This window comes from Paramacrobiotus metropolitanus, unplaced genomic scaffold, assembly GCF_019649055.1.
Source record: "Paramacrobiotus metropolitanus isolate TYO unplaced genomic scaffold, Prichtersi_v1.0 Parri_scaffold0000001, whole genome shotgun sequence".
Classification (NCBI taxonomy): Eukaryota; Metazoa; Tardigrada; class Eutardigrada; order Parachela; family Macrobiotidae; genus Paramacrobiotus; species Paramacrobiotus metropolitanus.
In genome coordinates, this window is record NW_026570221.1 from 1,177,079 (window position 1) to 1,201,035 (window position 23,957).

Here is a 23,957-nt window from a genome sequence, read left to right on the forward strand (position 1 = left end):
CTTTGTCTATTTTTATATACTTTATGTATTTTTGCTATGTTATACATTAAATATATTTTCCTTTTTCTAATTTTTTAAATAGGAAATGCTCAAGTTGATACACGCTCATCCATCGTCATTGTGAAAAACTGTGAAAATCAGGTGATCAGCCCTGCACTTCCAGTCAACCATTTTGCGCGTTTGCTTGCGCATAATGCGTAGCGGGACTTTCGACCGCATGCTATAGAACGCTATAATAATATGGATAAATCTCTATAAAATAGTATACACGGATAAACCTCTATGAATCTTGGTGCACGAGTACCTTAAAAGATTAGGTTTTTTTCATTTTTTGTTCTTAATAATTGATTATAAAATCTGCCCCTTATCAGTGATTACGCATAAGGCGCAGTATGCATCATTATGCATCTGCATATACGTACTTACATAATTATATGCATTCACATATATGGGTAGCACTTCGTATAAACATTTAAAATACTTCATATAATATCACTTTATAAATACTTTATAAATACTTTACTTCACAAATCTGGAGAGAGATCTATGCTGACTACGGAGAGTACGCACAATAACCGAGATAGTATGACCTACGGACTTCAGAATTTCGGGAGCAGCTAAACAGTGAGTAGACACTGTTAATGAAAGTCGGTATGTGTAATTTTTCACATGCGCCATGAAATACTAACCGATTACGTTAATTACTTAAAACATTAATCGCCTTGTGCCTGTAAATTAAATCGATTCCTAATCACGGTAAGCACAAAACCGAAACAGTCTGCTTTTATCCATAGTACTTACTGTAAAATTCTAAAATAACGGCTCTTGTAATCTTGTGATAGATGCAGCAAAAATTATTTCAAAAGCCCAAATACGCATACTTACACAACATGTGTACATATTATCGCTATGTGCATACTTATAATATAAGTAAATATTATAGATATTATATTATAGATCGATAATAATATATAGATAATATATCTATATTATAGATATTATATGTACGTACAGTATACTTTCGGAACGGTACAATATAATCTGTGTACCGTGCTTACGTATATAACGAACACCGCGGAAGTATGTACTGTAAAACGTTTGTTCATTTTATTTTTCCTTTTTCTGTTCATTAATCCTATGATTAATTAACAGAACACATTAAACAGTTACAATAGCTGAACTCCCATAGCAGACGCGCACGGACGCGTGCGTGATAATATTACTAGTATAAAAAAAGTCTCTTATCACAAGTTATCAGGATTTCACACGGAGTCGCGTCGCAACGGCTGAATGTGCCATATGTACAGTCCCATGGTGTGCGGCAAAAGTTGTCAGTGCGATGCAAACTCAAAATTTGATATTTTAGTCGATCGCAAGCTTCATACCGCACTGCACCACTAAATCTTGATTTCACTGGTCTTGCGTTTCCAAGTAAATAATTATCGGCGGCAGCTCATATGGAACTATTTAATTAATTGGGATATCAACAGGAGCAACAAGCTGTGTCACTGCGTCTTTAGGCAAAGATTTTGAAATCGTCTGAACAGTGCAGCCGCATTTTATTACAAACTGATGCCTGCCTACGATGCTCGTATTTCTTTGCTTTGGTGAATTGTTGCATGGTTATTGTGCGCATTGCACTGTTATGAATCCCTGATTGCTTCACAATCAAACCGCACGTTAAAATTTAATGCTAATCAAGCCAGAATTGGAGTGGATGGTTTGAATAAACCATCCACGCAGAAACCTGCAGCTGTCTGCATGCAGAATGCAGTGACCAAAAGTTATTTTTCCAGGAAACGATGAATACAATTTTGCCCAAACTGTTATTAATTAACTGTTCGATGCCAGTGTCATTTCTGTATCAGCCGAAAACTATTGCCACATTGATACATACACCACAACAACCAAATCCAGATTGCCCTGCTGATTAATGAAGAAAAGCGCCGAAACAAATGAATCCGCACAATCGCATTAAAATTACTAGTATCGTACTACAGAATACATATAACGGATAATATGTATAATATTTAGAATACAGCCGCAATTAATTTCATAAACGATTGGGGGGCGGGGAGGGCACAATTCGTACCGACAAAATTATTACGTTATGTCGGATTACGACAAAAAACTTCCAGGACAAATTTTGTCTTTTTCTAGACGAAAAAACACTGATTTAAGGGTGATTGTGATTCATACGTTTCCCGTATGAGTTAACGTCTAAATACTTGTACCGATATTACTATGATTCATATTTTTAATATTGATGGGGTAGGTAGAAGTATACATACATGTCACTACACTGTAGGAGAACGACGTTGTTTCCGTTTTATTAACTTGCTTTCGCGCTAAAAATTGCCATTAATGTTACCGCTAATTTAGCATTTTAACCTACTAAATAGTGCTGCAGACATAATTAACAGCATGATTAAAGTCAGAGTTTGCGTACAAACTGCACAGGATACGCCCAATACAATTCTTCAATCACAAGACGATCAGTACTTTAGGATAATGTAACAAGCGTGGATGATGCCGGGAATGAAACCAAAGATCGTTAGCAATATGTTAATAAGGAGATCTTTTCCGCATCCCTTCTCCGCCAGCACTCCCAGTGGAGGTAAAAATAAGGCAAGGATAAATTTGCAGATATCCGTACACGTCAGCGCCATTTCTGCATAACGTAGATTGCTTTAATATACGTGTCATATATAGATATTTATGTGATTGAAATAAGTCAAGACAACGCAATCACACACTGCGATACCGAACACAAAGATTTTACAAAAAAATCTGTACATACAAAAAATATCACAATTGGGATCTACGTGAATAAAAAGGATGAATTAGTGAATTAAAATATGCTGACCGACCGGTGACGAGAAAAGTACGTAAACTCAATGGCCGGCTTATATGATTATTAAACGGCGTTTTGCTCGTTTAAGTCATTGTCGAATAGTATTAAAAATAATCGTATAAAATTGCTACTATAGCTTGTAAATACAAAAAGATGACACCATTATTCACTTACCGGTCAAGGAGATCCTTTGACTGCTGGAAAAATTTTACGTATCACTAGAAGATCTGCACAACACCGCCTTAATTTCTTGGAACTCTCTGGGTTACGCCGGCGAAATGGTTATGCTTAAACGACAATTTATGGACACCCTCGATTTTATGCAATATGCTTTACACATTTGACTGGATGGAGAGAATCGAAATCGGATAAGTTTACAAAAGGCTGACTCACCGATAATAACGCGACTGTCGTACCTGCGATAACACATTACCTTCGTCCATGCTGTTATATACGCGAGAATAGTTACGCAAACAATACAATCTACAAAGCTCCGGCATATTACATGCCGATAAGGGCAACACATGAAATATATGTTTAACTTGTTTACACCAAACTATGAGAAACGCCGTTACTCATACTGATAAGCCTAAACTTTTGTGTTCGCTAAGCGCTTACGGTGTTCAAATTCCGCTAACGAAATAATAATGGCAGCAGCTAAATGGATCAGAGTTCAATAAGGCGGAAAACTAAATCAGGAGCTATGTTTGAATTTTAATTTACTCCTATTTTATTTCGCTCTATTGTAATTGGGAACACAAAGGTACTCATGACTTAAAATTTTCGTTTGGCAGCAAAGATCTTGTTTGAAATTTGATATTTCGCAGTTCGTACACATGCTAGCAATCTTATCAAAGTCTTATGGATCCCAGGCTATCGTACTATGCTAAAATTTTCAATTTACGTAGTGGCTCAACATGAGGAACCTAAACGAAAATCAGTGAAACAGAAAGCCAAAAGACTCGTATGTTCACTCTTTATTGACAACGTCAGTAAAACCAGAATAAATGCGATTATAAAATTCATTTTAAAATGTAAACCAAGAATCAGAAAAACCATTTCACTAGAAAAAAAACGAACGCAGAATCGATATAAACACGTGTGTCGTTTACCCCATCAAAGTTCGGGTTGTTCATATTACACCTGGGCAGCTTGGGGCGCGGGATTAGCCGCATGCGGCGGCGAGCCGACATTCAGCTCGTCAAAATATTTCACCAAGGTCTGTACAGGATCTTTGGGCTTTAAATAGGACGATACGTGGATGGAGGCGGGTCGCCGGTGTGCACTGTAATACTTATTCTCCTTCACAGGCGGCACGCCACTGCCACTCCCCTCCATCTGCAGACTGCCGAAAATCTGCCGGGATTTCGCTTTGGGGATGGTGGTGGAGGCGAAACTGCTGGCGGCCTGTCGCAGATGCTCCGTAATGGCGCGCGTCCCACTGGACGCCGCTTTCGAGCCATCCGGCTTCTTTCCGCCGTCCCCCACAAAATTCCGCTCGGTCAATATATCACCACGATGCTTCGTACAACCGGGATCAAACAGGCCCGCTCCGGGTATGTCGGACGTCGTCTTCCGTAGTTTCTGCACCGACGTGACTCGGCGGGTAATCTCCAGGTTCTCGGATCGTTGCTTCGTGTAGGAGAAACTCCCACTGCGATCGGCCGGCTTGTCACTGGACCGCTGCGAGGAATCCGCACCCCGGGAGGGTTCCAGGACGATGCGGAACATCCCGAAGGCGTCCTCGGGTTCCTCCTTGGAGACGTTCTCCTCAATGGCCTCCCACTTGCTCTCCCGCTTTTCCCGTTTGGCTTTGGCGGCCTTGGAGCTCGAGGAATCCGTATCACCGGCAAGATAGAACGTGGCAGGACGGGAGGGCAACTTGAGGGATTCGGAGCGCTGCGGGACCGCGGGGGCAAGGTTGGGGGCCGAGAAGAATTCCGAGGAGGTCCGTCGCAGGTTGGACAGGTCCAGGTCATCCAGTTCGGACGCGGAGAATTTGTTGGGGGAGCGGGTGTCGTTGAGCGACAGTGTGGATCCGGTTGTGGATACCGACTGCCAACTACTGCGATGCTTGCTGCAAAGAAGACAAACAATGTCATCAAATGAATAACTGCTTTAAAAATCGGTAGTAACACTAATGACTAAATAATACGTCAACTTTTACAATAAATAAGGATGTTGTGATATGTTGTGTTGAATAATGACTGAATATATCGACACCTACTGGATGCATCGTGCTAGCGTAGTGTAATGGCATTTTCGTAACAATAGCCGCTTTAACACTGCAATTATGCCCAGACCGACACAGTGCAGTTGCGACTTACGAGTACACAATATACAGTACTTCATTTTTAAATTTTTCCATAATTATTTTTATAACGGGAAAAGGAATGTCAATCGAAAACATGTACCCATATCCGGCATCCAAGGATTAGAAAATTTCAGAGAAAATAAAACAAGAAAATAAAACAATTTATCTTACTGCTTTTTCTACTTGTATCATGGCCCGTCAGTACCATACAGTTTTAACAAGAACCATACCTCGCTTCCAGTATGCCTTGATATACCTCCAACTGTTTCATAAATCCCGGATTAGGTTGCACGCAGCTCCGCCTCTCCTTGACAAACTGCATGGCCTTCTCCAGATCCCAATCGTTGGCTTTCATAGCATAAGCAATCACTACGGATGCCGACCGACTAACACCCATCTTACAGTGCACCAGCACCTTCTTCCCCTCCTTCTTCGCATCCGCAATGTACCGGAACGCCCGCTCCCAGTGCTGCAGCATATCCTCCTCCTCCGTATCGTTCACCCGGATGTTCTGGTAATGAAAGAGGTTCGGGAAGAAGTTGTTGATTTCCGTCGTGACGTTGAGGACCAGCTCGATGCCTTTCTTCCGGAGTTCCTCCAGATTTCCCGCATTCCATTCCGTACCAAGGTACAGGTGGTCAAAGATCTCCGACGCAGAATCCATCTGGCCCAGAATCACAAGAATTTCATGGTCAATGAAGGATTTGTACGCCGAAAGGTCCATTTTCAAGGTGGATTCGACGCGCTGTCGGATTTCTTTACTGTTGACTTGCTCCAGATCCAGTGTCAACATTACATCACGGAGGTGCTGGCGGATTTTCATCTCAGTTGGTGTGTATACCTTCAAGGAACAATCACAAAATTTATTCACTATAATTCGATTCAACGGTTTCTTCAGCACCAAAGCGAAGAAAAGTAGCGCATCATTAATCACAAATGCATTTTGCCACAGAATACAACAGTAAAAAGCGAAACTGTAAATATAATAATCCCGAAGAATGTGTAGGTCCGGTAAGCACCAACCAAACTAACAACGAAAAAACAAAACAATTTTTCAAAATATTCAATCAAAAATAAAAGCAGTAAAGCAAATAGCAGCTGGTCCAGAATATTGTATTCAACTCCAGGAAGGCACAGAAAAACATTTTTCAAAATCCTTTTATTAATCGGCATCCTATGCTGTTAACCCAGAAAATACCACTTATTAAATTAACATATGTTTTGTTTTTAACACAATTACTTCTTAAATAATTATTTTTCAATTTTTATTAATTAGGTTTCCTAAATTACAAAGCTTATATCACCTGCTGCCGGTGTCGCGACATATGGGGGCTCAAGGGCCTCCGCGTCTTCTCCCCACCCCCACCATGTCCCTCCGTGGTCAGACTGACAATATCATCGAAGATCAGATGCCATTCTTTCACCCACAGGGACTGCGAATCAATTTTTCGCGCATAATGATCCACCCAGCTGTGGGTGGCCGCGGCGGTCATCTGCTCCAGACTGACCATGGAACTGGTCTCCTGCTGCGTCAGTGTCGTCGTGGAGGAGCCCGGGGTGGTGGTGGTGGTCGTGGAGAGGGAGATAGTGGAGGAACACGTATGTAGTAGACGGTGTGCGGACTGCACGAAGCGTTTGGCATTTTCGCTGGCTTTCAGCAGGGTCTGCAGGACCGACCACATGGCCTGGACGCTCACCGGCTTGAAGATGTGGTGGTACAACCGGTTATCAATCCGGAAGCCCCTGCAAACGTACCAGGAAACACTGTCGGAAAGCAGTTCGAACAACATGCTGGCTTCCAGAATGTACAGCCGGTCTGAGCGACTTTTTTTAATTCCAAGGTTAAGCTATTAGCTATGCAGCAAATGAAAAACTAAGGCTGGTTGGTCAGTGGTTATGTATACTTCTACTTCTACGTACGGAAGGACCCGATATTATGCAAAACTGATCGAAACGTGTGCCGCATGTCAACCGGGATGATATTGCGCATTTCCGCGTTGTAAATGCGCATTCGAATACAATCGGTTTAAAAAGCGGTAGAGCGCGAAAGAATGCTAATGTCAATGGTCTGTCACACGTAGACAAATAACCGATATTTCTTCCATTTATGGGTATAACGCACATTGTCCGCTCGTGCACGCAGATGACAGCGCAACCGCACTTTTGACGTAAAGCCCTAAACAAACTGCAGTAACTCATATTCAGTAACTCATATTTATTGAAAATGCCGTCATAAATGGCAGTTTGGAATCAAATTATAAAAATTTTCCTGAAGTAAACGGACGGTGCACTCACTATACGAATTATTACTTTGTAGTGCGAACTCGTTGGCAGTTTTTGTGCTTTATTTTATACATCGCCTGCAGAACGAGACCTACAATTAATTAATTCGCAAGATCACTGTACTCCAAAAATAAAGTTTCAAACTATGAGTGTTCATGCGGGCAAGTTTGCTACGCGTAAATCTGGTTTTTGCATTAACGAACTCGTTCAAAAGATCTTTTTTCTGATTACTCTTTCTGCTTACCACAACTTCCCTTTAATGATTTGATCAAAACCAATCACAGCGGAACTAATCGATGCATATCGATCGAGCCACAAAAACAAGTGCTTACTTCCGACGAGAGTAATCCCAAAAGGAAACGAATACGCACTGGCTGCTTTTGTCATACATATGAAATCCGTTGACTAAAGTAAGTAATACGATTTACGGCTCCCTTACATAACGCCCCGTCTGCGTAAAATGAAACCTTAACAAACAGTTCCCTTCACGTCAGCATAAACCACTCAAACCGTACACATATCCCACAACATTCGGTAAAAAACTGTTCAAACAAAAGATTATTAGCGGAAACCTCGATGTCCGTCGACAATATCTGGCAAATTTCCCACGTTTTAACGAGAAAAAATTATACTTAAATATTCTTCCGTTATTTAAGTGGTACCGAACAAAAGAACATCTGCAGGCTGGCGAAAAAACTTTCCGGTCTGAATACAATTTGTTTAAAAGGGAACCAAATAAAAACAAAAATATATGCAAAATATTAGTACCTGCATAAAAAAGGGACGGAACAATTTCATATACAAGTATGATTAATACAAAGATATGAAATTCTTATGGCAATTTCCTCACGTTTTTAGAAAAGCTGAACTGAAATACTATTTCGTAATCAAGGAGCACCGAAAAACAAAACATCTGGCTGGTAACAAAATTTTGAATTCCATAGTTTGTATAAGAAAGTAACGTACGTATAAAATATGTATAGAAAGTGAATAAACATTTCGAAGCGTCCAAGGATCTTACCCGTCTCCATCCAGCGTGATCTTCATATCCGCCGTGATAGGCAATGCCAAACCCACGCAGATCTTCACGTCCTCTTTTTCCCCGTCCGTTTTCAAATCATCCAGCTTAATCACCACACTGGAGGAGATGCTGGGCCGTTTGGCCATCCGCGGGGATGTCGGACTGGGCTGCTGGGTGTGCTGTTTGGTCTGGCTCTTCTGTTTTGGCAGGGTAAGGAACTTGCGGGTGCGGGACGCGATGCGCGACCCAATCCCCTGGTGCTGGTCCGGCGACACGGTGGAGTGCGAGCGCTGGGCCTTCTGTGGGGAACCGGGAGCGGAGGTGGAGACCGCGGCGGGCTGGAGGGCGGGGGAAGGGGTGTGCAGGAGGGGATTGGTGGGGGTGATGGGCACGTCGATGCCCAGGATGCAGAACTCCTCCGGGAAAGACTCCAGTTGGGTCAGGTCTGTTAATGAGACGGATAGCCGGGGATCCTTGGTGGAGATGACGGCCAGGTAGCGGATGTGGTCATCCCAGGTTAACAGTGACTCCAGACGGACCACCTACAACAGCAAAAGATTTCATACAAATCGATGAAATTTAATCAATAATTTAGTTGACCTGCATTTTACTGCAGCCCCGTTTGTAAAAAGGCAGTCTCCGTTTAATTGTCAAGAGTGGTACAATATAATCGACTGCCGCTTTGCATCCGAATATGTAAATCGATGCAATATTAATGTGTACAGTTTACGAAGCGATCCTACACTGTAGTGTAGATAGTCAGGTATCTTTGACAGCGATACAAAATAAAATACTGCTGAATGTTCAAACAAAACATACGTAAACGGTAAAGGACCAGAAAACTAATAAACACAACGAAACAGCACGTAAACAGCACTTTTTTTACAAGTAAAACGGCAATATTTTCAGCGCTTAAACGCTACAATGAATAAAACAGTATCAATAAAAATCAGCAGAATAAATACAAGTAGGATACCCATAACAAAAATTTTGTAACACGGAATTACAGGAAAAAAGTTGGAGTAACTGAAAATTAACCAAGAGCTCCCATAAACTTATACAACCCTTTTTCTTCCCGTTCTAATACCAGCTGGCCTATGAAGATGATCCTGACTTACTTTCAAAAATCTATTAAAGTCAAGCTTTTTCCAGTGGATAAAATTATAAATATACTATTCAGCCAGGTGATTCGTCATGAAAAAAATGGGTCAATCTACGAAAAAAGCTCTCGAGCACGTGTGACGCGATGCCATAGGAATACTAATGCAATTCCCAAACAAGACACATCCGGTCAACAACCTCCTTCTGTTAAATATCTTTGGGCTTCGAATTTCTCCACAACCCACGTTATAATACTGCACGAATAAAAAATTCCGAAAAATAGGAAATTTTCTGAATAACTGTCTCCTGCTAAGAAAGACTTTCAACGACTAGCAAATGGCATTTTCGAGGCTTTAAAGAAAACTGCCAACCTTCAAAATCATGCCTTGATATTTCATTAACATTTTTTATAAAGCTAGCAACGCTCATCAGCCACCACAACAAACTGGAAGAAAAAAACAACGCTAAAACAATTAAAAAATTATCGAAATCTGGCTCGATCTCTACTTCGAAAACCCGCTGTTCTCAAAAAATGCTTGATTTCATTTAGGAAAAAACCTACCATTTTTAGTTGATCCTGCGGCCTCAGGAGCTTGAGCACCGCGGCCAAATGTTTCACCACCTCGCTAACGACATTGGGATGCGATGAGTGAATCGTGGCCAGCGATGAATCACTGTGCACGCTGATCTGCGACATGGCTCCTCTGGCGCGTTATCCCGCGAATTCTCCCCACTCCCACGTCGACTCACACGGACCACAGCGTCCACAAGACGCTCACACCGTCATCTGGCGTAACCACCAAACGGAACAGGAGAACTCATCATAAAAACACAGGAAGAAGCAACAACATGTCGTCGACCTCGACAGACACCATCACACTGCCAACAACTGTCAACTGCGGATTAGGACACCCTCAATCCGCTGGGTAGTCCCGGGATAAAACAATCACGCCATGGAGTATCGATCGGGGCATGCGAAGACGGTGCTGACGGAGGGGAAGCGCATCTGTTTACCATGGGACGATGCAGGCGACTTCAAGGGCGATGTTGACGTTTCCGATCCGCACTGATAACACACTGCGTAGCACTAACAGCGCCTTTTGGTTAAAAATAAAACACTAAAACCGAACCATTTCCCCCTTTCCTTCCCCGTTTTCAATTCGAATCGTGCGGAAATGTCGGGCTATTTTACAAAAAACTTTCCGGAGTGAAAAAACATAACAGGAAAAAAAGTGGCGTGTTGCGGTTATTAACATCTAATTAAATTCTCATTTGCATTTTATACGCATGATGTTGCTTTACTCTCTCTGCTGTCGTGCCAGGCTGCCAGCCAGTGTTGTGCTTTATTGGTGATTAGACAAAATACTTGACGTAAATGGAGATGCCCGAAGAAAGCATGTGGGACTTGAGAGTTGTGAAAGACATTCCATTCGTACATAAACTGTATAGCTTGGGCTGGAATTCCATTCTCCACACCGGAAATGCTTAGCGATGGTAGTAGTAATAACCGCCGCCTCGAGGTAGCGAGACACAGCCGCGCCGAGCAACCGAAAAATTATGTTTTGCAGTTTACTGTTAACTATTGAGGAGCAGAAAGTTGACACCGAAATTAAATGGTTCAACGTCCAGAAGATGGGTATCTTTTAACCGACAAAATTATCGTTCCCTTGCACAAATAAGGGTAATGATACGTTGCAAGTAATTAGCACTTCTTCAAGGCACTGACTCGAGTTGCTTACAAAATGCAGACGAAGTTACGAAGAGGCTTTAATATCCCTTTATTATCCCTTGCATAATACGTGCATGCATTAGCGTTTCCATTCCGAATCCCAGCAGAAGTTTGCATGCAAACGCAGTTGTTAGTATAAGCATATTTTAGTTTTTATTGCGCATTCAGAAATCCTATCGTTACTTTCGTTAGTGTATGATGATCAGGATTCATCACTGATTGCAAGTTATTAGCCACTGATGCTCACTTCGATTGCTTATTTTTCCGATACACTTGCTGTATACTAGTGATATGTTACCTTAATTAGCAAGTACAACCTGATGAATGTGAATTGTGATTTGCTTCGATCCAGGTACCGTGATCTACGATCGCTGCATCAGTAATCCGTGAAAACTAAAAACGCTTGACACCCGGATCATAACAATCGAACTGTATTTCTTTCGACAGGCAAGTGGCATTAAGCAGTACAGTACTTGTTATTTATAGTAAGTACAAGTATTGTAGTGGTAGGTTTACATTTACGGCACCAATATTGGATGCCCCGGGGTGATGTTGATATATTTTGTGGCCATATTCCGGGAAAAGAAGTCAGACGGGTATTTTTCACTAAAAACTCCGAAGACCAGCTAGAGCGAGACGGCATAATATGGCAAGAAGCTGTAGCAGCAGTTAAAAAGTTCCACTACGCTGAATATAGGTTGACTACCGCGTGTAGCTAGCGTTGTGGTTTGCAGCTCAAGCTGCACGAGAGCCATTAATAGATGTTGAAACTTTCAACTTGAAAGTGTCTCTCGTATGATATTTTTAAAATTTGTATAAATTATTACCGTTATTAGGAACGGTAGTCTTTTTCTAGAGTGATATAGTAGAGTATCATGAACAGTTTTGCCGGTAAGCTGAAGGTAAGTGCTAGAGCGCGTGTTGATAATATTTGCAAATTCAAAGTTAACTAAAGAATTAAAGAAACTGTATTCACTGGTAATCCTCGTAAGAATAGTCACAGCTCTTGATTAGCTTATTTTCTGGTTGGGAATACTTTAATGTTTAAATGATCGTAACTCGTAAACGAATGTGAGCTCTATCCTATTACCCGGAATTTTTACAGTCTTCTACTCTGTTACAGTGTTACTTCGCGCATTTCCTGACATAGTATGCCCGTATTAGTATGTAGATTAAAGTTGCACAATATTTACGGCCGAATTGCGGATAACAATATTTATTCATAACGCATTGGCGGCTCACTATAAAAAATCACTCGTAAGTTGTAGTGTACGTAAGATTTATCGGTTAGCGCATTTCTGCAGAAAATCAGGGAGCGGTCGCAAAGTCCGGGACGAGCACTGTCTCCCGAACGGAAGGCGGGATTAACAGGTCGCGGTACCTCCGTGCTGCCCTCGCATGTCGCAAGTGGGAGTCTGTCGCCAACGCAAAACCGGAAACTGGAACCAGTTCGGAAAATATCACAAGAATTCAACCAGAAGCTGTGGATCCGGCCCACCCTGGCGGCCGACACGGAAGTCATCGAAGACGTCAAAGGTCAGATCGTAAATTATACAGTTACGGTGCGCGCCGAAATTTGCATTAATTTTAGTGATTTTAATAGCACACGATGGAACAAGTTAAGAATTTCTACTTGTATGTCATTCAAGAAAATAGATAATGTATAACGTTGTTGTATAATGTTTACACTTTCGAGATGATTATGTATTGTACAAACACTGTGTAACGTGAGTTTCCGTTGCTTATGCAGAAGGAAAAATGCCGATTTCCGCGTTTTCGCAAAAAAGAGCGGAGATCCGGGAAAGAAAAATCAACTGGGGCGCTTATCTACAAAGCGGACTCATCACACAGGAACAGTTTGATGTCATCATCAACGTCGACAAATATTCACCGGAAAAGCGAGGATGGATATTCCGCGATCAGGGGGTTTTTGTAGCTGAATGCTTTATCGAATTGCTGAACAATATATCCAAAGACGATACCATCCAATATTTACTGACACTTATCGATGATTCCCTTGAGGTATACCATGAAATATAATTTCACTGGCTGATATCTACCGAATTAGGCATATAGCAAGATGACTAGAATGTTATTCACTTTCTGTTATCTGATGTCTTCTGCCGATTAGAGTATAATATATTATTTTAATACACAATACACAATAGGTGTATACTTTTTTGTGCCATAGACTTGCGCTTCGTATGTGTCTTGAACAACAGCATGTGGTGCCGCAAATTACATTGCGACGCTAATCTATTGTGCGAGTGCTAATGCGGCTGATTCTCGTACGCACCTTAATTATTGTGAGAATTGTTATTTATTATTTATTAACATTTGTTGCAGCAAGATCGCACCCGCATCGGAGGACTGAATATTTACGCGGAAAATCAGGCCGTCACAGTGGCCAGCCTGTTCATCCCATTCCTTAACCGGACAGATTTGTACATTATGCACCAAACTGCCCGCATTATTGCCAAATGTGCATGTTGGAGTGCGTCCCTGATGGAGGAGCCCGATCTGTCCAGTTATCTGGTTTTCCTTAAACTGATTCTACGCTCATCGGTAATTTCAAAGATTTGGGAAAATATAAAATTATGATCACCTGGAAAGTGGATGCTACCGGTGTAGTGTGGGTGTACTAATACGCCGATATCTCTCAAGAAAGGGAAATATCATTTGAACTGGTTCAGATTAGACGTCCTACCCTAGTGCCTGCGCACATTATTAATACAAAAACACTTCTGAAGTTTTAACTGTAAGAAATAAAATTACCGTAATCATGAAAACGTAAGACAGTTGAAATTGTTTGCACTAAAAAAACCGGTGTTTGCCTTTAGAATAACGAGTACAAGGAAACAACCGTTCGCTGCCTGCAAATGATGCTACGGATCCGTGAATACCGATTGGCTTTCCTTCAAAATGACGGTATCACGGGGTAATTAATCTTTAAGAACAGTCATCCATATGAACGCTGACTATGGTGGACCAATATGTTTAATAGTCCCACTCAACAGTGCTTAATATATCGTCGATGGAAGTATCAAATTTTAATTTTGATTATTTTTCAGAATCGTCAATGCGTTGAACGCTAATGCCAGCAACAGTCAATTACAGTATCAACTGATTTTCTGTTTGTGGTGTCTGACATTCGACGCGGACGTTGCCAAAGAATTTCTCAGGTAAACGTAATAACTGTGTGCGTTTCATGAACATAATAAAACTTGCAAATGTTTTGATAGCCATAACGTGGTTCCAATCATGGGAAAGATTCTTACGGATTGTCAGAAGGAAAAGGTCATTCGTATTACCTTGGCGATATTGCGGGTACGTCGGATTATACGTAGGTGCTTATTTGTACAATGTACATTTTTTCGTTATCAAAAATTAATGTGATCTGACTTAAAAATATGTAAAATTAAATTTGAAAGACGTTTCAATCTTGTGAAGTATTGTATTTTGACTTTTTAGCAAAACACGTTTTACTTACGATTAATACGGAAATATTTTCGTATATCTATAGAACTTATTAGAGAAGTGCGACGATGACCCGGAAGTCTTGAAGGAGCTGGGGATTTGTATGGTGCATGCCAGAATAATTCGTTCTCTGGAGCACATTGAGAAACGCCGTTTAGTTGACCCCGATTTACTGGAAGATGTGGAATATCTCGTGACGGCACTGCACAAAGCCGCTGAACATATCAGGTAACTTGCGTATTTAAGAAATGCGTACAGCTTGTTGCAGTACAGCTATGCGTATACAGTGTGCAAATGTACCTTTACTGATAAATTACCGGTACTGTGTTAGTTTTATGTGCGAGGTAATAAGCAACAAGTAATGTAAATAAATATTAACATTATATCGCAGTTAATGAGTGTACAGAGTGGTACACATGTGGTTAAAACGGTACGTGATTTTGTTGTACTTATTATTGATTACTGAATTGTTTTCAGTTCTTTCGACGAATATATGGCCGAATTGAAGAGCGGCAGTCTGGAATGGAGTCCCGCTCATAAGAGTGAAACATTCTGGAGAGAAAACGCTGCCCGGTTTAGCGAAGCCAATTACGAACTGCTTAAGTAAGCAGCCGCTATCGCGAAGTTTTCGTTCGAAATGTACTCGTACTCTGTGTGTAACTTGTAAGTATAAATCAAGCGCTGATTTTCCAGGATCCTGGTATATCTCATGCAACGCTCCAAAGAGCCGCTTGTATTAAGCGTGGCCGTGCACGATATTGGTCAATACGTTCGCTTCAGCCCTCGGGGGAAAGCGTAAGTTTGTGATTAACGTCGTGAAATTGTTTTGTGGAAATTGTAAAACAATTTTTTGTTATCGAACTACGCACACAGTCTAAGAAAAATAAATAATTATATGTAATATATTTATCGTTTATTTTTAGTCTGTGCATAGTTTACTTTCTTTCTCTCACGGAAACTGCATAATGTTGAAAATGAATTGCCTACTTAGAATATTGTTTCGCTGAAATAAGGGGTGTTTAAATTACAAAACACCAAAAACAGCAAAAAATGCACCGTAATGCGTAAAACTAAATGTATTTACTCTGTAGATGCTAGCATCTTATGAAAGTTTGCTTGCGAATGATGAAATACCATTAAATATTTTACTTATTGTAATAATACTTTTAGGATAATTGATAAAGTCGGAGGAAAAGAGGCTGCAATGGCACTTCTTTCCCATGCGGACGCTGATGTGCGTTACCAAGCCCTGCTGGCCGTTCAAAAAATGATGGTGACGAACTGGTATGTGATAAAACTATAGTCATGTATTGTGCATGCCCGCACATATAAAATTAAAATAGCATAAATATTATCGAGACATCATGTAAGGTTAAAGGATTAAGAAACACGATAACTTTGCAATATTCTTCGAATCTTTTATTTTTTGATGGTATTACAACAAGTGCCTTAACGAAAGCCTAATCGTGCTGTTCTGCCTTTAAGAAAAATCTTGAGCTGAGTTTCGGTATCGCCGCAATTTGTTAAAGTATGCAGCATGCATTTTTGTTTTACAGGGAATTTCTCGGCAAAAAGTCGGAGAAAGATCAAAACCAACAAGAAGTTAGCGTAAAATCATAACAAATTCTTACTGTCTGTTATAATTTTTGTTAGTAAAATGCGTATATGTGTCTTCAACACGAAAAAAACGGTGGGGGGAAGTTATGGGTTTGTTGGTAGGCATCATGGCTTCTTTATGCAGAAACTTATTAATATTAGTAAAAATTCGTCACTATTCCATTGCGCCGACTTTGAAGTTATAACCATGTCGGTGGCCGATATCATCGTAACACATCCCAACACATTATTATATTTTAGACTGTACAACACAAGCCAAAGTAAAAGCTACAGCGGTAGACAAAGAATAATTGTCCTGCAGTATAAGAAATCCTGAATGAAAATTTACATAGGCAGAAAAAATAAAAATTTACGGTACAAAAATGCACCAAGATCGACCAAACCAAAAGGAAACATCTACCATTATATGAACGGTAGTGTTACGATATTTTGCACTGCAATGAGTATTTACAATCAACGGGGTCACTATGACAGCACAAATTTATCGCGCCGTTCGCAAAGGTTATTGGAGAAAAGGAATGGAATGTGTTAAAAGTTCAACAAGCTATACAATCGAAGAGGGTTCCTGCGGAGAATTCTTGTTTATCCTTTTACCAAGTGTCAACGCATACTGTTCATGCCCTGCACGGCATGCTCCAGTGCCTTCCGTCGGAAACTGGAGATTGTGGAGTTAACGTTGCGCCAACCGTCGCCATGGGCTTCCGGGAAGGGATTCATTAGGATGTCCGGCAGGGCGTTTCCGGCCAGGGAGTATCCGGACTGGGTGCCCACCAGGGTAGGCGGGCACGTTGAGTAATTCGCATAGGGATTGCCCGCTGAGGAAAACAGTTGGCTGTTGTTGTTGTCCGGGATTTGATGCGGCACACCTGTCACTACCGGCGAACTCACCCATCCGTATTCTGTGGAGTATATGACGGGGACTATATACAAGTATGCCGAAAATATATTTTGTTGCTGGCCGTGTATTTGTGTTTAATTCTTTATTAACTAACGTAATAATTCAGCTGTTCTAAATGAAAGTCTCAAAACGAAAATAACCTACTAATGCTCAATATAAACTGTTTCGGTTTTTATCAGTATATTTCGTAAATGCTTCCTGGACAGCTATTCTGATGCATAATTACTAAACTACGATTCCAAAAAACGACTATTATTGCGAAATTTACACTGTTGAAAAAGAAATGTGCAGAATAAAGAAGTCGGCAAATTTACCTGCGTTATTCACCGGAAGGTTACTGGAATATTTGCTGGCGGCATTGGGAGCACCGCTCATTGGCGCAAATGCTGCTGCTCCCGGCCAAGTGCACGCACGTCCATCCGGCATATTTTGTCCGGCGTTCCCCGCGGCGGCGGCCGCAGCTGCCACATTAACGCCGAATGTCGCCGCTGCCATGGTGTTATTGGCGAAGCACTCCACCGCGGTGGCACCGAATCCCGGCAGACCTGGATGCGAGGGCAACAGAGCGCCGGGTGGACGCAGCAGACTAATGGCCTTCTTGCGTTTCTTCCACTTAGCTCGACGATTCTGGAACCACACCTGCAACACCCACAGGCGTGATATGCGGGATTTACGTAATATACAAATTCTGCATTTGCTTATAAGCTCCATATGTTGTATTAACATTCGTAGTGTAAAAGGTCACTTAACTTTGATAATGATTTCGTGATATACGAGTATGTATGTATGTGTGATTAGCCCTTGACAGAATTCTTGGTTTATAATCTGCATGTTTTTCTCTACAGGGTCATTTTTTACTTACCGTTTTACGCCACAAATTGTTGCGGTCTAACACAGTAGCAAGTAAATAATTTAGGATTTTCAGTAAACGGCGGTGCGTATTCGACCTTTTAACCAAGCAAACGAATTCCTGCATAAGTTTATTTGTGAGTCGGAAAACTTTCACTTAGGTGTGATAAGTAAATTACCGCAGTCAAAATGTACAAACAGTGCCCTTTGTCAGTAGCCGTTTGAAGTGCATCCTAATCCAATAATGGTCGCGTGTTAGGGCAGTGACGCGTGCGGGAAAGGCCACTTTAAGTCCGAGCCACTTGATTACGCACAAATGGTACAATATGGACGAAATTTGTTTGCCCTTAGCGTAACAGCCGAGTGACGGCCGAGTGGAAGAAAAGAGGCCTTAATGGCCTTTGACCAGAATACTGACCGAAATGCAGGTGGAACAAATTGCCCCTACTCTAACATCGCATGGAGAGCACCCTATCTTTTCATCTACACGTGTACATCTATTTTCATGTTGATTTACGCGACAAGCAAAACATCAGAAGTTCTTGTGATAATCATACGCAAATTAACGCAGGGTTGATAAGTATTTTCGGTTGTTATTTTTCTAGGCAATTCCCTGCGCATTTTATCATAAGATTTGATTCATTAACTTGTTTAAAAAAGTATTATTGGTGCGTTTGTTGAAGGTAAAAAGGCATAATTAGATTAAAGGTATTCTGTGAAACCTCAGTTCCGAGTGAGTACTTTAAAACAAGATGAATATCTTCAAAAGGATTTTGCAGTCGGTGAAAAATGCATTTTATAGTAGAATACCAGAGTTAATTAAACTATACGAGTAGGTATAATCAACAGACGATGCCGCAGCGAATTGATTTATAGCCAATCAACACCACCGGCCAGCGCCGCCCGCATCCGGGATGGCGGGTGGTCAAGCGATTTACAAGCGCACATTTGTCGCGTCAGTGTAAGCGCGCGGGTGTTAATGCCTGCTAATTGGACATACCGCCAAGATAAAAGCCGGCACTGCGCCATTACGCCATTAACTGTCACACTGTGCTGGAGCAGCAGCTTAATCTGTCCACTGTCCATGCGCGCCGCGCGCCCCTCAGTAAACACGTGGCCAGCGGCTAGTCGCGACAATGGCCACAGCGCACAGCCGCTATGTCAACAACGCACTACGCGGTAATTGCAGTCCGGCCAGACACAAACAAGATATGGGCATCAATTTTTATGATAGGTTCATCAGGATTCTTGGCATTCTTCGCGACTGGCTTAAGAACAATTTTGTGGTGGATGTTTACACAACGCTTTTTACCTGCACACGGGATTCCGTTAGGCCGATACGCATCGCAATCTCCTCACCTGCAAAAACATGTCAGAAACTGATCACTGTGATCTGTTTCGATACGGTATCGGAAGAGGACGCAGTTCCCTAATTAGACATGACAGCCTGCTTTCAGAAGCGGGTGTTAGATGGTGCAAAAACATGTCAGATACTGCTCTGTTTAGAACAATTTAGATACAGTATCGGAAGAAGGAAGCTGGCCAATTAACGTCAATCTGCCTGTAAAACCTGGTGCCAGAGGCAAGATGTTGCAAAAAGAACTTTTAAATAAGTTTTGCCGGAAAACATTTTTGCCGAATAAAACTTTAAGCGGTACGGTTAGTTCTCATCCACGACATTTGAACCTTAGTTAGATTTTCCCTGAATACTCCTGTTTGCAACAGCTGTACGACTGCAAAACAGGAAAGAAATAAAGTGTCCGCATATGCATGGCCGGTGCAAAATAACAGATACTAGGGGTCTACTCAGTACGACAGCCAGAAAAATAATAGACCGCCGCCTCTAGCGAACCCGCTTCTTCGGTTTTATGGTTAGAACCCATTTCACAAAAATTTCTGTAACTACGTTTTTGGAATTCAAACACCGTAGACCCCAATCATAACGCTTCTTAAACACCGCTGCATCAGTTCACTATTATTCCACAAAAATCGGTTCATATGCCACTTACGAACAAAAATATCTGGATAATGAGTTTTGGCGAAACATCGCTCCAGTTCATGCAGCTGTGGTGGGGTAAACCGGGTTCGATGGCGTTTCTGTTTGATGACCTTATCGGTGGAAGTGGTTAGCTCACACGCCTGCGACAAACTGGAGTCGCTCAAATCCCGGCTGGACGTAGTCTTTGGATGCATTGGCTCCTCGGTCTTAATGCCATGGATAACCGATCGCTGAATGGATTCTGTAAAGGTCACCGCCAACATATGAAACTTGCTGGGACAGTTTTCAATAGTTGTGACTCATATAGACTGAAGAATGCTTTTCAAAACGAGTAAAATAATGGACACCAGTGTAGTGTAATAATGTAGTAGTAAATTAATTGCAATTATTTACTAACCCTCTGCCAGCTGCGGCACGGCTGTCAAATTTCGGCGATCCATTGATGAGCTTATTTAGCGAAATTAACTACGAACACTTTTGCAGAAATCCAGTTTAGCCAGTTAGCTGCTAAATAATTTTCTCTGCTCATTATCCACCCCGCCGAAATACACCAAGGTGCCAATGAGAGTCTAATCCGTTTCTGACAAGCGGCTAAATGAGGTTTAATCAGCGGCCCGTCGTGTCTTTAAATGCGCCCATTTACCGCCGCCACACGGCGTCCAAACTGACCAATGGCAGTTTGGCTGTCTGCGTCGACCAATCGCAGCGTCGCGTGTTATATAGGCAGGAATGTATGACACACGGGAAGCGTAAGTGGGTAGGCTGCATGTTGATTGGGACGCTAATCGAATTAAGCCTGAAGAAGGGATGGACAAATTGGATGTAGGGCATTCAAGTGGCGGATACTGTGCGCGTTTCCGTTGGTCTAATTGATTAATGGACGGTTTATGCGGCGTAAACCGAAATCTGTAATTGAGTGATCAGCATGCTAATGGAATGTTGATCTTCCCGTTACGTGCGTTTACCTGTTTGTAATGGAAGTGCCCTTTTCACCCCCGGGAAAACGCAATGACTGGCCGGGTAACGTTTTATTTCTCGGTTGAACAAACATCTCGACTTTTTACAAACAGTTCGCCGAGGAGAAAAAGGCCACTGACGGCAAACATCGACAAGATTAGATTAAGAGTAGATTTTAAAACTAAGATCCGAATGGGAGTGTTATTGTTATCTTTATTGACTGGTGGCAGTTGGAATTTCATAGGTTCTCGGTGCGCCGCGTAGCCAATGGTTTTGTGAAGATCGATGAAATGTTGTAGAATCCCAGTTTTGGCTAGACGGTCCATTCTAGATATACAGTAAACTGCAGTGCATGATGCATCTTTGCTAATAAATCAGACATGTTAACGAAAATGGTTATACATGCAAACGGCAGCGCGTACAGTTCAGTAATATTCCGCGCAAAGGGCGATTGGTGTGGCAGCTGGAAAATGGCAATAAAACCAAAAAGGTTTGTTGGTGTAACCGGGATGAATCCTCCTTTGAGGAACACCGCCGTCTCTTCCGTGGCAATCAAGGCAATATTGCTGGTCTGCGATAGCGTTGTCGCATAGTCTACAAACTTGTCCACAGAGCTTCCCGAGTCATAGATCATCACTTTCGGGAGCACTTCGCGTAAACCACTGCTGTTCTGAAATCAAACAAATTATTCGCTGTGTACATTTATTTTCAATAGGGCTTTGTTAGAATGTATCTATGAGAGTAGAAAATTATATAACGGTCGCGCCCTAGTCTGCGTACTTTATTTACTTTATCTGCGTAACAGTTGCAAATAAGAAGTTTTATTGGTTTTAATTTATCACGGTTTTATGGTTTATTATCAGTTTCATCTACAGAGATGTGTTCTTATTATAATTATTATCGTAACATGTAATAATTACAGCAAATGCGGACCATTAAAGCAAGTTGTATCGTTCCCGCTTGGAGTAGTGGCACGAAATTGGAAGTGACGAATTCCGACACACTTTGAAATGGTGGTACAAATGGTGATGCCGTCAAACTAGAACTTAACCGGGCATCCATTATACTGGAAGTTACCAGCGAATACATTAGCAAAATTAATCCGGCGAGATTTGTTCCGTGGAAACGCCCAGGTCGGTAACGTTCACCTACATCAGACGCCCTGACTATCTCAGCGATTATGGTGAAATATGATACACAATTACACATGCCACGCCTTACTGCAAACATTAATTATGAAACTGTAATACTATTCTCGTGATTTAACGCTAACTTTTCAAGTTAAAATGACAACATTAGATAGCAAAAGCCTTCTGCGGTTTATTCACTTTATACTGCGGTTTATTCACTTTATTGTAATGCTTTTGTATATTTATATATTTATCAAACAACTTTATCAGATTGCGCTCTTACACTGCTTGAAAATACTAGCCGCGATCTTGAAGCCAACTTGTAAGGCATCCTGTCCCATAAATACAAACCGATCCCACATCGATTCGCTGTTTAATGCGCTGTCACCCTGAACAGATATCACAGTTCCACCGCTGACGGGTTTATGGTAGCGCCTATTGATTAACCGCTTTGTTATGTGGTTTGTCACCAGTGTCACGCATCCCAATCCGAATGCAGCCACCAGCATTCCCGGCCAGAGTTCCTGTAGCGAATTCCACACCAACGTCGTCAAGATGGGTTGCGACGTCATGGTAGCATCGAGGAAAGACCGGTTGTGCACGGAAATGTAGTAATCACGTGTGATGTATCCGGCAATCAGTTCGAAATCGCGGACACGTGCCGGATTGGCGGCCAGCGGACACGCGCTCATCATGACGTTGCCTAATAATACGTCGGCCGGCGAGCCATCGTACGACACGTTGTCCGATGTCCTAAACTTGTTTAGCGGTGACTTGGCAAAAATCAGCTGGAATCTGCACGAAATTTTAAGAAATCTTTTTTCTTGCATAAAGGTTACTAAAGTTATTATACAGTATACAACAATGTGATTTTTGGAAATACAAATAATACCGTAATTGTACAAAGTACTTATGGCTGATTTTACTCAATATCTAATTGAACCCACAGATAATTATATTTCCAACACAGTGTTAGGTGAAAGCCTTCGATTTTTTTAATTTGCAATGGTTCGAGAATTTTAAGCAGTAACTCGCAAGTAAAGTTTGTGCATCATGAACAATAGAGTGTCTTGATCAATTTTATGAAGTCTCTATGAATTGGTTACGGGCCGTAACGTATAGAGACTTACGGCCACAGTATTTGTAGAGTGTAGACTGTAGTGGATGAAAATCACAGAAAATTATACTTGTATTTATATTCGTATCATGCACGATTTTGCTGTTCGATACATACCGATAATTCAACTCCTTGGAAATAATGGACAGAATGCTAATGGACACTCCGCAAAAGCATCCAGAATTAGGGGGACTTTCGAAATTCCATGGCGGATTATCGGATACACTAACCGTTATGTAACGATCATCCCGGTGGTTGGCCTTTTCATGGGCATGATCGTAGTATGAGTAATCTCCATATTGGTCAGTGCAGATTCGTAGATGTAACAACTGACACAAACGGTATTGTCCACTGCGATTCATTTCAGTTATAAGGTCTTCCATAGAGGAGAAAACTGTGTGGACCTACAACTACAAGTAATAATTACTGCGAGTTCCTTCAAATGGAAAAGCAGTAGATTTCCATAATTCTGAACTAGATATTGGATTACAACCTACGGATTCAGCCTGTATTTTTATAATAGTCTATAAACGGCATTGTTGTACAGATCGCTGGTAATCGGCCATTCGATACGAAGGTTTCACGTTGCAGTCGCAGCTTCGCTCCACTTC

The 23,957-nt window shown here is 41.5% G+C and overlaps 4 protein-coding genes across 8 annotated transcripts; 1 reads left to right on the forward strand and 3 right to left on the reverse strand.

Annotated features, from left to right (window-relative positions):
* Positions 1–3,800: 3,800 nt before the first annotated feature.
* On the reverse strand, positions 3,801–10,956 carry LOC129580590 (protein phosphatase Slingshot homolog 1-like). Its single transcript, XM_055475087.1, has 5 exons — positions 10,136–10,956; positions 8,473–9,014; positions 6,473–6,911; positions 5,399–6,009; positions 3,801–4,931 (listed from the first exon to the last, which is right to left on the reverse strand). Exons 1-5 carry the CDS (start codon positions 10,268–10,270, stop codon positions 3,992–3,994), a joined length of 2,667 nt encoding a protein of 888 aa, XP_055331062.1. The 5' UTR covers positions 10,271–10,956; the 3' UTR covers positions 3,801–3,991.
* Positions 10,957–11,939: 983 nt separating this feature from the next.
* LOC129588683 (V-type proton ATPase subunit H-like) lies at positions 11,940–16,577 on the forward strand. Its single transcript, XM_055486988.1, has 12 exons — positions 11,940–12,204; positions 12,607–12,838; positions 13,053–13,324; positions 13,649–13,867; positions 14,143–14,240; positions 14,374–14,484; positions 14,545–14,629; positions 14,826–15,007; positions 15,257–15,382; positions 15,473–15,574; positions 15,950–16,063; positions 16,336–16,577. Exons 1-12 carry the CDS (start codon positions 12,178–12,180, stop codon positions 16,397–16,399), a joined length of 1,632 nt encoding a protein of 543 aa, XP_055342963.1. The 5' UTR covers positions 11,940–12,177; the 3' UTR covers positions 16,400–16,577.
* A 37-nt stretch (positions 16,578–16,614) lies between these two features.
* Positions 16,615–20,715, reverse strand: LOC129597149 (homeobox protein orthopedia-like). Its single transcript, XM_055498349.1, has 5 exons — positions 20,540–20,715; positions 20,153–20,383; positions 19,456–19,502; positions 17,609–17,933; positions 16,615–17,295 (listed from the first exon to the last, which is right to left on the reverse strand). The coding sequence occupies exons 1-5, from the start codon at positions 20,580–20,582 to the stop codon at positions 16,997–16,999; spliced, it is 945 nt and encodes a 314-aa protein (XP_055354324.1). The 5' UTR covers positions 20,583–20,715; the 3' UTR covers positions 16,615–16,996.
* Positions 20,716–21,165: 450 nt separating this feature from the next.
* LOC129580781 (uncharacterized) lies at positions 21,166–23,947 on the reverse strand. 5 transcript variants are annotated; one of them, XM_055471458.1, is made up of 6 exons: positions 23,844–23,946; positions 23,464–23,756; positions 22,513–23,024; positions 22,033–22,247; positions 21,522–21,769; positions 21,166–21,426 (listed from the first exon to the last, which is right to left on the reverse strand). In XM_055471458.1, the coding sequence occupies exons 2-6, from the start codon at positions 23,727–23,729 to the stop codon at positions 21,171–21,173; spliced, it is 1,497 nt and encodes a 498-aa protein (XP_055327433.1). In that variant the 5' UTR covers positions 23,730–23,756; positions 23,844–23,946; the 3' UTR covers positions 21,166–21,170. The 5 variants fall into 5 exon arrangements, with proteins under 5 accessions (XP_055327433.1, XP_055327438.1, XP_055327426.1 ...); XM_055471463.1 differs by having other exon boundaries at positions 23,464–23,750; positions 23,844–23,935; XM_055471451.1 differs by having other exon boundaries at positions 23,464–23,947.
* Positions 23,948–23,957: the final 10 nt, after the last annotated feature.

Excerpts from the sequence above, each read along its gene's own strand:
- LOC129580590 (XM_055475087.1), bottom strand. The coding sequence starts at position 10,270 with ATGTCGCAGATCAGCGTGCACAGTGATTCATCGCTGGCCACGATTCAC. Across the intron at positions 6,912-8,472 it reads ATCACGCTGGATGGAGACGG|GGGCTTCCGGATTGATAACC; the intron begins GTAAGATCCTTG and ends GTACGTTTGCAG. Across the intron at positions 6,010-6,472 it reads TGTCGCGACACCGGCAGCAG|GTATACACACCAACTGAGAT; the intron begins GTGATATAAGCT and ends TGTTCCTTGAAG.
- LOC129588683 (XM_055486988.1), top strand. The coding sequence starts at position 12,178 with ATGAACAGTTTTGCCGGTAAGCTGAAG. Across the intron at positions 12,839-13,052 it reads AGTCATCGAAGACGTCAAAG|AAGGAAAAATGCCGATTTCC; the intron begins GTCAGATCGTAA and ends TTGCTTATGCAG. Across the intron at positions 14,630-14,825 it reads TTACCTTGGCGATATTGCGG|AACTTATTAGAGAAGTGCGA; the intron begins GTACGTCGGATT and ends GTATATCTATAG.
- LOC129597149 (XM_055498349.1), bottom strand. The coding sequence starts at position 20,582 with ATGGATCGCCGAAATTTGACAGCCGTGCCGCAGCTGGCAGAGG. Across the intron at positions 20,384-20,539 it reads CGTGCCGCAGCTGGCAGAGG|AATCCATTCAGCGATCGGTT; the intron begins GTTAGTAAATAA and ends TGACCTTTACAG. Across the intron at positions 17,934-19,455 it reads TAACGGAATCCCGTGTGCAG|GTGTGGTTCCAGAATCGTCG; the intron begins GTAAAAAGCGTT and ends TGGGTGTTGCAG.
- LOC129580781 (XM_055471451.1), bottom strand. The coding sequence starts at position 23,729 with ATGGAAGACCTTATAACTGAAATGAATCGCAGTGGACAATACCGTTTG. Across the intron at positions 23,025-23,463 it reads TCCAAGGAGTTGAATTATCG|ATTCCAGCTGATTTTTGCCA; the intron begins GTATGTATCGAA and ends AATTTCGTGCAG. Across the intron at positions 21,770-22,032 it reads CGATACAACTTGCTTTAATG|AACAGCAGTGGTTTACGCGA; the intron begins GTCCGCATTTGC and ends GTTTGATTTCAG.